Source organism: Rousettus aegyptiacus, unplaced genomic scaffold (assembly GCF_014176215.1).
Source record: "Rousettus aegyptiacus isolate mRouAeg1 unplaced genomic scaffold, mRouAeg1.p scaffold_m13_p_8, whole genome shotgun sequence".
NCBI classification, from domain to species: domain Eukaryota; kingdom Metazoa; phylum Chordata; class Mammalia; order Chiroptera; family Pteropodidae; genus Rousettus; species Rousettus aegyptiacus.
Genome location: NW_023416311.1, coordinates 26,100,910 through 26,114,057, shown reverse-complemented (window position 1 = coordinate 26,114,057; position 13,148 = coordinate 26,100,910). Strand labels below are relative to the sequence as shown.

The window sequence follows — 13,148 nt, the reverse complement described above, 5'->3', positions numbered from 1 at the left end:
TCAAGTTTCATCTTTCCCTAATTCAGCTCTAGAATCACTCATTTTACCAAGAAGCCCTGGTTCCTTTTTGAGGAGAGTGGTATTAAGAAATCAGTATCTTGGTGCTAGATGTGCTTATTGCGGTTGGAATGGCTCTGCTTCTAAGTGGACAAAGCTAGGGAATTTCTCTGTGTGTGAATCTCTCTGCTTACATACAGTTAAATATATGTGCATACATACATATATTTACATCTATTTTTTTAATGCCTATATCAGTCTGTTAACACTCCAAGGTTTTTTCCTTCCCCCTTTCCTGTATAATTCTGTTCTGTCACAGAACCATGGTAACTGAATATTCTCAGTATATTTATTTCATTTAACTCATGTCCTGTTGTTCACCCCACATCTCGTTGCCACCTTCCGTACTTTGCTTACACTTTGACACTCCTTGTGGGGATATAACCACTCATGTTTGCCCCCTAGTCTCCCAAAGCCTTCACACAGTTTTCCCTGCCCTTTCATAAATCTTCTTTTGCCACCCTGCTCTAGGCCATGGAACATCCCTGATGCACCTACCTTACTCAGCACCATTAATGGTATTTGGAATGAATTGTTGGGGAAAGGGAAAGGGCTGTGTTAATTCTGTGTGTGAATCAATGAGAATGTTTATGAATGTTATAGATCTGTTAGTTTTTTGATGATCTGCAAGAAAGGTAGTGTTGAATTGTCCTTTCTGGGAAAAAGTATTTGAATCTATTACCCTGTTTTTCAGAAGGTGTTTCCTTTTTCTTTATTAATGCCACAGTAAATCTTATTTTTCTGTTTAGTTTTTAGTTGATTGTGCCAAACTCATTTCACAAAATATCTCCCCTTTATTCATATATTCATCTCCTGCATATTTTGTATCCAAAAATAAACATGGTGAAACAAGAAAAATATTTTATTGGATTCTTTAACCATTTTTATGTATGGCTAGAATAGGATGCATTGCTATCTTAGAGATTTCTTTTTTCTTCTTTACACTTTATATCTTTTTTCCCCTGACTTTTTTGAAATATAATAGACAATTAACTATTCATATTTACATTGTACAATTCAATGAATTTATTTTTCCCAATTGTAGTTGGCATACAATAATATATTAGTTTCAGTTGTACAGCATAGCTAGTGATTAGAGACCTATATGAGTCACACAGAGATCATCCCACTAAATCTAGTAACCCTCTTCCTCCTTACATATTTATTCCAACATTGTTAACTGTTTTCCTTATGCTACACTTTAGGTCTCCATGCCTATTTTGTAACTATCCGTTTGTACTTCTTAATTCCTTGGTCCTTTATTACCGTCCCTCCCACCTCCTCCCATCTAGTAGCCCTCAAAATATTCTCCGTATCTGTGAATTTGTTTCCTTTTGTTGTTGATTTTGTTCCACATATACTGAAATCATGTGGTATTTGTCTTTATCTGACTTACTTCATTCAGCTCAATACCCTCTAGGTCCTTCAAAGCAATATCTAATTTCATCTCCTTACTTTAGTCTATTTCTTTTAATATGAAGTGAGTCTCTTGTAGACAGCATATGCAGAGGTCTTGTTTTCTTATCCATTCATCCATTCTGTCTTTTGGTTGGAGTACTTAATTCTTTTCCACTTGAGATACATGTTGATAGGAATATAGTTATTACCATTGTTTATTCCTGTTTTTCATGTTTTTTCTTCTTAAAGAAGTCCTTACAACATTTTGAGTAACATTAACTTGGTGTGATAAATTCCTTGAGCATATTTTTGTCTGAGAAGCTCTTTATTTGTCCTTTGACTCTAAATGAAAGCTTTGCTGGATAAAGTATTCTTGGTTGTAGATCCTGGGTTTTCATCACATAGAATATTTTGTGCCAAGGCCTTCTGTCCTGCATAGTTTCTTTTGAGAAATCAGCTGCCAGTCTTATGGGTGCTCCCCTGTAGGTAACTAACTGCTTTTCTCTTCCTATTTTTAAGATTCTCTTTGTGTTTAACATTTGGCATTTTAATTATAATGTGTCTTGGTGTGGGCCTCTTTGGGTTCATCTTGTTTGGGACTCTGAGCTTCGTGGTGTTGTATGTCTATTTCCTTCACCAGATTAGGGAAGCTTTTCATCATTATTTCTTCAAATAGCTTTTCAGCTTCTTGTTCTCCCTCTTCTTTTTCAGGTACTTCTATGACATAAAGGTTTTTTACCATTTAATTTTGTCCCATAGGCTCCTTAAATTATTATTATATTCTTGGTTACTTTTTTCTTGCTTTTCTGGTTGGGTGTCCTTGGCTTCCTCATCCCCTATACCAGTGATTCAATCCTCCTCTTCATTTACTCTGTTGATTCCCTCTAACACACTCTTCATCTCAGGTAGTATATTCTTCGTTTTTGACTGGTTCTCTTTTATAATTTCCATTTCCATTTTTTTTTTTTTCACTGAGTTCATCTATACTTCCCCTAAGTTCATTGAGCATCTTCATAACCAGTGTTTTGAACTCTGTATCTGTTAGAGTGCTTGACTCCATTATTCCTGGATCTCTTTTCTGTTCCCTTATATGGTTTCTGCTTCTTTATCTTCCCATTTTGGCTGCCTTTCCGTGTCTGTTTCTGTGTACTAAGCAAAGCTCCTAAGTCTCCCAGTCTTATTAGCATGGCTTTGTGTAGTAGGCATCCAGTGACACAGCCCTGAGAGAGGTTTAGCTGCAGGCCAAGTTTAGCCTCAGCCTGTGCCCTTCTGGGGCCACCTGTTAAGAATCAGCAAGCAATTCACAGATGCTGTGATTATAGTTGTCTCGAGGCCGTGCCAGAAACCGAGGCCAGCTGCCACCAGTGTGAGTCTTGGAGGTGCTCAGCAAGGAGCATGGGACTCAGCCGAGGATACAACTGAACGTGGCTTAGGTGGGGCTGCGAGTTGTGTGAGGTGGGCTTTCAAGGAATCCTGTGAAGAGTGACCTCTGTTATCTAGTTTAGTGAGTCTCAGTTATGGCAGTGCCTGTGTTCCCATACTGGGAGGGGGGAGGACTCAACAGATACTGCCAGCACTTCTGCCTGGGAGAAAGCCTTGCCTCTGGCCCTTGTGCTCAAAGCAAGCAGATCTGTCACTGAGAAAGTCCAGTTGCGGACAAGGCCGCTTTAATAGGTGTCTTCAGCTGCCAACTGCTGCTTCTTCAGCCTCTGTCCCACTTAGCTGCTCTGGACTGAGTAACCTCCAGTCTCCTCCACCCCTCCTACCTCCTCCCATTTCATGATGATTTCTTATTTCTCTCCCTAGTTGTAGGGCTTCTGTTCATCTAGACCCCAGGCAACTCTGCTTGCTGTTTGCTCTGTGTTTCTGTCATGACTTTGATTTAGTAACAAGAGAGGATGAACAAAGCCTCTATCATCTATGCCATTTTTCTGTACTTTGTATCGTTACATTCAGTTTATCTTGAAATTTCTTTTTAATATATCCATTTCATTTCATTTTTTATATTTCTTAGTATAACAGTCATGGTCTAGTCAGGAGAAAAAAGTCATACCAGTTATTTGGAGAAAATTTAATGTAAAGATTAAATAGTTATATTTATTAACTTTGTAATAAAAATCATGTAACAATTCAAGGAATTGGCTGCCACCCCTAAAACTTTAATTCTGACTTGTAAGTTGGTCCTGGTGTCTGAGGGGACATGTAGAAACTGATTCTGGTAGCATTGGAAAAATTTTAAGTAGGTCCAGTTGTTGCTGTGGGAAGGGTGTGTTTTTTGCTAGTTTGGAATAGTGTGCCAAGCCCTGAGTGACCCTGATTAGAGCAGTATACAGACAAGCCAAAAGGAAGGTGCAGATAACTTTTCTCTCTAGCCTTGTAGTCTCCCTACTGTATTCCTTTGTGGCAGAAACCTCCAAGCAGCCAACTGGTATTCAGTCCAAACTTCAGCAGCCTAAGAGATTGGGCCTGGAACTGGGACAAGAGCTTTATGATGGCACAGGCTACCGCTTCAGTTACTCAGCAGCCATATACACCCTTTTCCACATACTTAGACTTCCATATGCCAATAAAACAGCTGTTCTCATCTAACTTGATGCAGCTTTCCTTCCTACACAGACATTCATTTTTTACTCTTACTCAAAATAACAATGTTTCAATAGTCATTTTACCCATCTCTGGGAGACTGATTTACTGTCCAGTTGTTGCAAGATTCTCAAACAGAGTCGGGACACCGAGGCTACAAGCAGGAAGCAGGGTTTGTTGATGCCAGCACCGGCTCAGCGGATTCTTATCCAAAGCCTGAGCCCCAATTGTAACATGGCAGCAGTTTTATACAATCTTGTACTTTCTCATTTCTACACATATAAGGAAGGAGAACATAGGCTGCCAAACTAAAAGGAAACTGGCTTAATGGTTTAAGCAGATTTTCGGACTGCCGCGTTAGTGGGAGAGTCCTAGGAAGAGGTTGTGCAGTCAGGAACTAACTTGTTCGAGCAGGAAATTGTCAGGCAGGGTCAGGCTGCCACACAGTCATGACTATAGTAATTACTCCTCATATTCACTCCTAACCTATTTGAATATTCTTATTTAAAGGCTAAATGGTAAATGAAATGCCATCAAAAATTTCTGTAACTATAATGCGAAAGAGAAATGAGAACAGTTAATATATCCAAATACATAATATTTACATGCATAAAGTACATTGCAACTTTTAAATTAAATCATTACCCATTATATTATGTCTTTTGCTTTTAGCCAGGACTTTAGCTGGTAAGGTTTTTTACCTAATTAAAGTGACCTAAATCTTCACTCCTGAAGGGTCTGAATCTCCAGTGGATCTGCCTGTTTTGTTTGCTTTGTTTTTCTATTAACTTTCACTGATGAACATGGTTATACTAAAGAGACAGCCCACAGAATCCCACAGCTTCCAGACATGTTATGTTCCCTGCCACCATCTTGTGACAGCAAACCAATTTCCCATAGATAATTGTAGCCTGTAGAATAACCCCCTTCTTTGCTTGTCGCTCTAGGGATAAATGTATCCAGCTAACTCTCTTTTTGAGCTATTTCTTTGGTTTAAAATGTTCTCTACAAAACTTCTCAAAGCACATAGGATCAACTCAGTATTAAGTTTATCATAGGACTGGTATGATTGTGGTTGAATATCTTAGTCTGAAATGTGTACAGATGCTCATTTGTTGTTCATTTCTTAAAGTTGTCAGAGTATTATCAACAACTGCGATCATACCATGAAATCAGCATTTTATTTTTGAAAGTCCCTGCTGTCAAATGCCAGTAGGCAGCTCAGCAAGGGATATTTATTTTTGAAAAATTTATGGAGAATGTATCTTTAATAAGAATTTATTAGATAAGATTTTTTTTCTTTCCCAAAACTTTTAATTGAAGTATATATAATACAATATAATGGAAGTATAAGTATATAGCTCAATAAATAAAAAGTATACACACCTCTGTAATCTAATACTCATATCAGGAGACCGAACATAGCACCCCAAGAAGGCCCTCTCCTCTCCCTCATTACTCTTCTCCCAAAGTCAGTCACTTGCTGGAGTATTTTTAAATCAGAGTTATGTGCATTTTGTTTTCTTCTGCTTTATTGAGATATAATTGATATTACTTGTGTTTTAATAACAAAGATTTCCCTATTTTGACCTTCTTATATGTGGAATTATACAATATGTACTCTTTTATATCCAGCCACAAAGGTCCACTTTAAATTACCTATCCTAATTGTGGGCAAAGGTTTATGCAGAAAAGTGTGCTTTGTACCTTTGTTAACAACGGAATTTTTGGGGAGGAACAAAACCAATATATCTGATTAAAATGGGTAAAATTTATGCCATCTTTACTCTGGAATATTGAGTCATTAAAATTGATGTTAACAATGATTTTTAATGGTATTTTTAATAAAAGTATTTTTAATAGTGAATGAATATAGAGTGTGACTAATTTTCTTTAATACCGAAGAAAGAACTTGTCAGAAAAAAATATTAGCAGCAAATAATGCCTGAATATTACTTAGTGGTTAAAACTTTGTCTAGGTTGGATTTTGGGTGGTTTTTATCTCCCTGCTACCTACCATAGTTGTGTCCTTTCATAGTCTTTAAAATATATACGCATTATGCTGCATTATTAGGGGAGTAAAAGGGATTTCCCTGTACCATTTAACTGAATGCTCTGAAATATAATCATATTATTTTATTTGGTTTTACAGGTATTTCCTTGGAAATGGCAGCTGTGACAGTAAAGGAAGAATCAGAAGATCCTGATTACTATCAATATAACATTCAAGGTATTATCTAATATAATTGTTCTGTTCAAGTGTTATTAGTGATTAAAATTAAAATTTTATCAATTGCCTGGGTTCCTTAAATACTTTTTGTTGATTGTTTTTTGATTGGCATATGTACTTATAATAATTTATCACTAGAATAAAATAGATTTAAAAAATAGGACAATACAGTAAACTCAAACAATTACAGGGGGAATGTAAAATAGCCATTAATATTCTTCAGAGGACAAGTAAAAGTGGCACAGTTTAGAATTCAATTCCAGTTTCTTATGTTATTTGCAAGGCATGAGAGGTCTTCTGAATCTTTAAGCTCTCTTTGTGCAGCAGCAATAACTATAAACATTGTCATTATCTTAAAATTTATAAGTTATAGTTATTTTTTATTTTGTTACATATATTTTTGCTTGATGATGAAGGAATCAGGTTATAATTTCACAATGCAATTTGCTTTTATGCATCAATGAGTTTTAATTTAGAAAAATGTTTTCCATATTTAATAGTAATTTTTACACATGCATTAAGTACATTACAACTTTTAAATTATAAAATCTGATTAGTTTTATGTATATGCCTATAAAACCATCTTTATTGCAATCAAGATAATGAAATGTCCATAACCTCCAAGTTTCCTTTTGTCCCTTTGTCATTCACTGCCCACCGCTGATCTATTTTCTGTCATTTTAGATTAGTTTCCATTTTTTAGAAATTTGTATAAATGGAATCATCATAAAGTATGTACTGTTTTCTTGGGGTGGGGTGCTGTGACCTACTTTATTTCACATAATTGTTTTGAAATTCATCCATAGTGTTGCATATATCAGTAGCTAATTCCATTTTATTGCTGAGTATTATTCCATTGTATGGCTATACTACAATTTATCTCTTTTGTCTATTGATGGATCTTTTGGTTGTTTCCAGTTTGGGGCTATTAAAAATAAATTCTGTCAACTTTTGTGGGTAAATTTTTGTGTGGAACTATGCCTTCATTTCTCCTGAGTAGATTCGTAGAAATGGAATAGCTGGGACATATGGTAGGTATTTAACTTTTTAAGAAACTGCCAAACTGTCTTCCACAGAACTTGTACTATTGTATATTTCCTTCAACAGTGTACAGTAGTTTTAGTTGTTCCACTTCCTTGTCAACACTTGTATGGTCAGTCTTATTCTTTTTAGCTGCTTTAGTAGGTGCCTTATGATACCTCATTTTGATTTTAATATGTATTGCCTAATAGGTTTAGTTTATATAAAAAGATAAGCCTTTATCAGTTCTGGAACATTATAAAAATATTATGAATAAATTTATTTTGGTTTGTAATCATACGCATATCTGTATACATATATTAAACCGTTTCATAGTGAGTTTCATGACTTTTATCTGTCAGTTTTGAACATTGCTTATGACATTAGGAATTGCATGGCTACAAGCCTGAGATAATTCTGGGGATTTTTAATTAATATGTTAATATTTTGGAAAATATTTAGACTTCATAGCAGTTGTTGCTATCTTACTAACATAAGTGCATAAATTTAATAAATACTATTTAATAAAATATATATTTTTAATACAAGTTATGTTTAATTTTTAAAATAAAAAGTTTATCTTTGGTGTTGTCTTTTTAGTGTTGCTGTTATCAGCCATGATATTAGAAGTTTTCTTGCCCCCTTTTGAAATTGGGAATATGAGTTATTTTAAGGTGATGCCTTTGTAATAAAGAGTTGGAAATAAATTTAGAGAGGAGAAAGATTGCCTGCAGTGATAATTTTCTAAGTTCAGTTGAAGAAGATGAGAGCTAGACAACTAGTTTTTTATCTAGCAGGCTGAGAGATACAGTCCATGCAGTTTGAACACTTTTTGTAATAAATGCATTTGACAATTCTTTGTATATTCTGAATAAAAATTCTTTGTGTGATTTGCAAATAATTCAGTTTGACGAAGTTGAATTTATGGATTTGTTTTCCTTATATGGATTGTGCTTAAGTATCATAGCTAAGAAATCTTGGCCTGACCCAGTGTCACCGATTTTCTTGTGTTTCATAAAAATTTTTTATAGTTTTACAGTTAGATCTGTGATTGATGTAGACCTAGTTTTTATATAGTGTGCAAGATAGTGAGTTGAAACTTATGCATATTGAGTTTTCCCGACACCATCTGTTGAAAAGACTGTTCTTTTTCCATTGTATTACCTTTACATCTAGAAGCTTCTTGAGTACATTGTTACATTGATCTTTGTCGTTTTGCCAAAATTTCGTTGTCTTGAGTACTTTATATTATATTAAGTCTTAAAATCAAATTGTGAGAGTCCTCCAAAATTTTTTTAATATTATTTTGCCTATTTTAACTCCTTTTTAATATAAATTTAAAAAATCAGCTTGTTGATTGGTTTAAAAAATATCAATGGGTATGATTGTGATGAATCTATAGCTTGGGTTGAATATCTTAATATTGAATCTTCTGATTCATGAGCATGTTGTGTTCATGTGTGTTTATCTTTTCTATTCAGTTCTACCTTGATTTCTTTTATCAGTATTTGGTTTTCAGCATACAGATGTTGTGCATACTTTGCAAGATTTATATCTTAAGTGGTTAATGTTTTTTGGTGTTACCATAAATGGTACTATTCTTTTACATTTCAGCTTCCAACTGTTTATTGCTAATGTATAGAACTATATACAGTAGATTTATATGTGCTGACCTCATGTCTTGTAACGTAATTAAAATTCACTTATTCTACCAACTTTTTGTTTAAATCTTTGGGATTTTCTAACGTGCATAAATTTAATAAATTCCTTTCTTTTTCTTGTGTTAATTGCACTGGCTGGGATCATCTAGTGTTATGTTGAATAAGTAGTGAGAGCAGACAGCCTTACCTTGTTCACAGCTGTGGGTATTTTGTTGATGCCCTTAATCAGTTTGAGAAAGCTTCCTTGTTTCAGTTTGTGAAGAGTTAGTGTGATGATCGGGTGTTAAAATTTGTGAAAGGTCTTTCTGCATCTATTGAGGTGATTATATGGTTTTTCTTGTTTAGTCTGTTCAAGTGGTAATTGACATTAATTTTCAAAAGTTAACCTGCCAAGTATTCCTGGGATAATGAACACTAGTTGGTTATGAAGTATAATCTTTTTATACATTGTTGAATATTCTTAAGAGATGTTATTTTTTAATTTTTAAAAGTTATTTTAATAGTTATAGGACTGTTTTGTTCTTGATTTGGCAGATTCTTTTAAGGAATTTGTCTACTCATCATAAGTTTCCTTGTTAAAAAAATGTTTGCAAGTCCTATCATGATGTCTTTCTCATTTCCAATTTTGTAATTTGTGCCTTTCCTTTTTTTCTTGGTTGTTCTAGCTCAAGGTTTGTCAGGCTTGGCAATATTGACCTTTAGATCAACTAATTCATTGTTGTGGGCATCTGATGTATGCTATGCATTATGGAATGTTTAGTAGCCTCCATGACCTCTAACTAATAGATATCAGTAGCATCTTTCTAGTTGTGACAATCAAAACTGTCTCTAGACATTGCCATATCCTTTGGGGGACATGTCACTCCCAGTAGAGAACCATTGGTCTAGCTCTAGAGTTTTCTCAAAAAATCTTTTTCCCTCAAAGATCTAGTGTTTACATTCAGTGGTTTACTCTTAATGTTTCTTTTTCTCTGCTTGCTTTAATTTAATTTTTTTTTTTTGATGTTTCTTAAGATAGAAGCTTAAATCAAAGAAGCTTAAATCACTGATTTGAGATCATTTCCAATACAAGCACTTAATGCCATAAACTTCCCTCTTAGGCATTAGCTTAGCTGTACCCCATAATCTTTTATTTGTATTTATTTTCATTCAGTTCAAAACATTTTCAAGTATACCTTGTAATTTCCTCTTTGTCCTGTGGTTTATGTAGCACCGTGTAGTTTTAATTTTCATGTACTTGTGGACTTTACAGATAACTTTCTGTTACTCATTTTCAATTTATTTTCATTATGTTTAGAGAACATTCTGTGTATAATTTCAGTTATTTTAACTTTGTTAAGCTTGGTAGGTAGACTGGTACATGTCTGCTGTATCCTTACTATTATTTTTGTCTACTTGTTCTATCAATTACAAGAGTATTGAAATGTCCAACTGCCTCTTGTGGATTTATCTGTTTCTCCTTTCAGTTCTGTCAGACGTGCTTTATGCATTCTGAAGGTCTGTTGTTAGTTGTCAGTATCCTAGAAGCTTCTTTCCCGTGGACTTTTTTCCAGGCACCATCCCCGCCTCTGTACATTGGTAACCCTTGTCCTGACTTGTAACAACCTAGATTAGTTTTGTTGGTTTTTGTATTTAATATAAATAGAGTCTTTCAGCATGTACTCTTGTTTCAGGCTTCATTTGTAAAACAATTTGTGAGACGCATTGTTGGGTGTACTTAATTTATTTGCATTGATATATTGTGTTTCTAAAATATTTTTAAAATTGAATATTTAAAATCTACATACATAATGTACATCTGTCCAGGTTTACCGAATCTTAATATTTTGTTGTCCCCTAAGTCCTACATGATGTAACATGTTAAATATGTAATTGACATGCTTCTCTGAGGTCTTTCAGATTCCCACTTTTTTCCTTCTTCCTCCTGTTAACCATTTTCTAAAAATTGAGAATTGTACTTTCTGATAATGATTTTATACTTTTACTGTGTATATACCCCCACAGAAGTATCTGTATATATGTCCATATACATCATTTTATGTATAGTAGTTTCTCAGTTTTTAATCTTGACATAGTATGATGTCATACTATATATGTTGTTATATGTTTTTGTGTGTCAGTCATTCAATATAAGTTATCAAGATTTATGTCTTTTGTCTCATGTAGACTTAGTACTATCATTGTGGTAGTTATATCATGTGATCGAGTTGTTCATTATTCTACATAAGGACGTTGATGTTTTCTCTCAAGACTTTTGGTATTCCCACATAGGCTTGGACATCTCTGCATGTGTCAGCCTTCCTCTAAGATAGTGATATTCAGATGTGAGCTTTGGTAATGTTTGATTTTCACAGTGACTGTAGCATTTTGAGTGTGAAGGTCAGATGTACTCCTTAGCTATTATTTAATATTTTTTCTGTATATTTTTACCCAGGATTACATGATTAGGAAGCAGTGAATCTGGCATTTGAATTCAGGTCTCTTTCATTCAGTGTCTTGCTCTTAGTTGAGATTCCAAATACAAACAATTTTTGTATTTTCAATGAAATTATTTCTCTCTATGATATGTCCTTTGCTTATAATCTGTACGTTAGTGCTTCTTTCTGAAAGTTCTCATGTATTAGGAAGCTTTCCAAAAGTCTCAGTCTATTTTCCAAATAATATTCAGAGATAGTTGGTGAAGTGGTTTGTATTCATAGTCATGAAAGAACATGTTTTATGTTACATAGCCATTGAAAACATGTCTTTTCTTTTTAAAATCTTTTATCACTAAAATGTTTGAATAATACGCTCAAATGTGTTACCATAATTTCTGTAGCACTTTGGGAAGGTGTAATTAACCCAAACACTTTATATATTAATAATTTGAATGAACCATGTTATTAAAAAGCTCTTATGGATTTTCAGGAAAGAGGGATTTAGAATTAACTGTTAGTTTGTCATGTTTCTATTTCAATGGAGATTCAAGCTTACTGAAACTTTAATCACATGATTTTGGAGATTCTAAGAAAGGTATAATAATTTATTCTGCATTTTTCTTTAGTATGACAAAAGTTTAACAAAAGGTTAAGCAAATATTTGTCAAGGAAGGAACAAATACACCTTGTAAGATAACCCTGCACCTACAATCTGTATAACATAAAAGTTGCAGTTAGCTGTTATGAACCTTTACTGTTTAAAAAAAAAAACCATTTACCATTTTAGACATCTCATTCCCATTCAATCCATATGTCTAGTCATTTTTAAAACTTCTTTTAACTGTCTATATACAAATTTATCTGAGCACACCTTTTCCATTCACTGAGACCGTAAGTTGACACCATTCATATTCAGTCATTCTTTATTTTGCCTTTTTTGTTCATGAAAAGGCCGTATCACTCCATATCTTTCACCCAAATTTCTTTACTAAAGTGACCCAAAAAATAGTTTTGGGATTACTTTTGAAGTATTATCTTTGTATTCCAAAGCAGGCCCTTCTGAAACTGATGATGTTGATGACAAACTCCCCCTTTCGAAGTCTTTGCAAGGTATAACTTTTTCACTTCCATTTTCCCACATGCTGTTTTTATGTAATGTTTCTTTATATTGGACAGACTGTGTTTTAGTATTTATATCTGTTATTACTTTTCTAAATGGAAAAGGAAAAAGAAATGTATTGGCCTTTTTTAAAAAAAAAAAAAACAAATGAACTTCACAAGCAACAATTTTTCAAAACCAATTTTCCCTTTTGTGAATCTAGTAATGAATCTCGAAATGGGTACATGACACACTTTCATATTTAAGGTAAAGTACACATTTATACCTTATATCAGAATAGTCAGAAGTAAGGTGTTTATTGTATCGCTAGTAATGTAAATATTGATAAGGTCATGTTGATATTTAGCTTTTTGAAAGATTGTAAAATACCACTGGTAAATCCCTACCTAAGTTTATTAATTGAATACCTTTTTGGAGAATTTTTGTATAGTACTCCCTTACTTGGTGATCATAGGCTGTTTGTGATGGCTTTTACTTCTGTCTATCCTGGCTTTGAGTGCATAAGATTTATTTTCTTTAGCTTTACTTTAATATAAATGTAATTGCTTATTTCAAATATAAAAAAAGACGTAGAATCACAGTTTACATGCACTCCTATAATATTATGAAGGTGGAACAACCACCTTACATGTTCTTATTCTTTACCCACTATTACTGTTTTA

The 13,148-nt window shown here is 33.8% G+C and overlaps 1 protein-coding gene across 11 annotated transcripts in view; it reads left to right on the top strand.

The window, feature by feature from the left end:
- The window catches only part of GTF2I (general transcription factor IIi), a 92,945-nt gene that overhangs the window by 34,711 nt on the left and 45,086 nt on the right, over positions 1–13,148 (top strand). For 4 of the 11 annotated variants that reach the window (XM_016153219.2, XM_016153217.2, XM_016153214.2 and 1 more), the window contains 2 exons: positions 6,191–6,268; positions 12,417–12,476. In XM_016153219.2, the coding sequence (XP_016008705.1) occupies positions 6,191–6,268; positions 12,417–12,476 (138 nt within the window). The remainder of the gene's footprint in view (positions 1–6,190; positions 6,269–12,416; positions 12,477–13,148) is intronic. The other 7 variants (XM_016153218.2, XM_016153213.2, XM_016153221.2 and 4 more) reach the window with 2 other exon arrangements.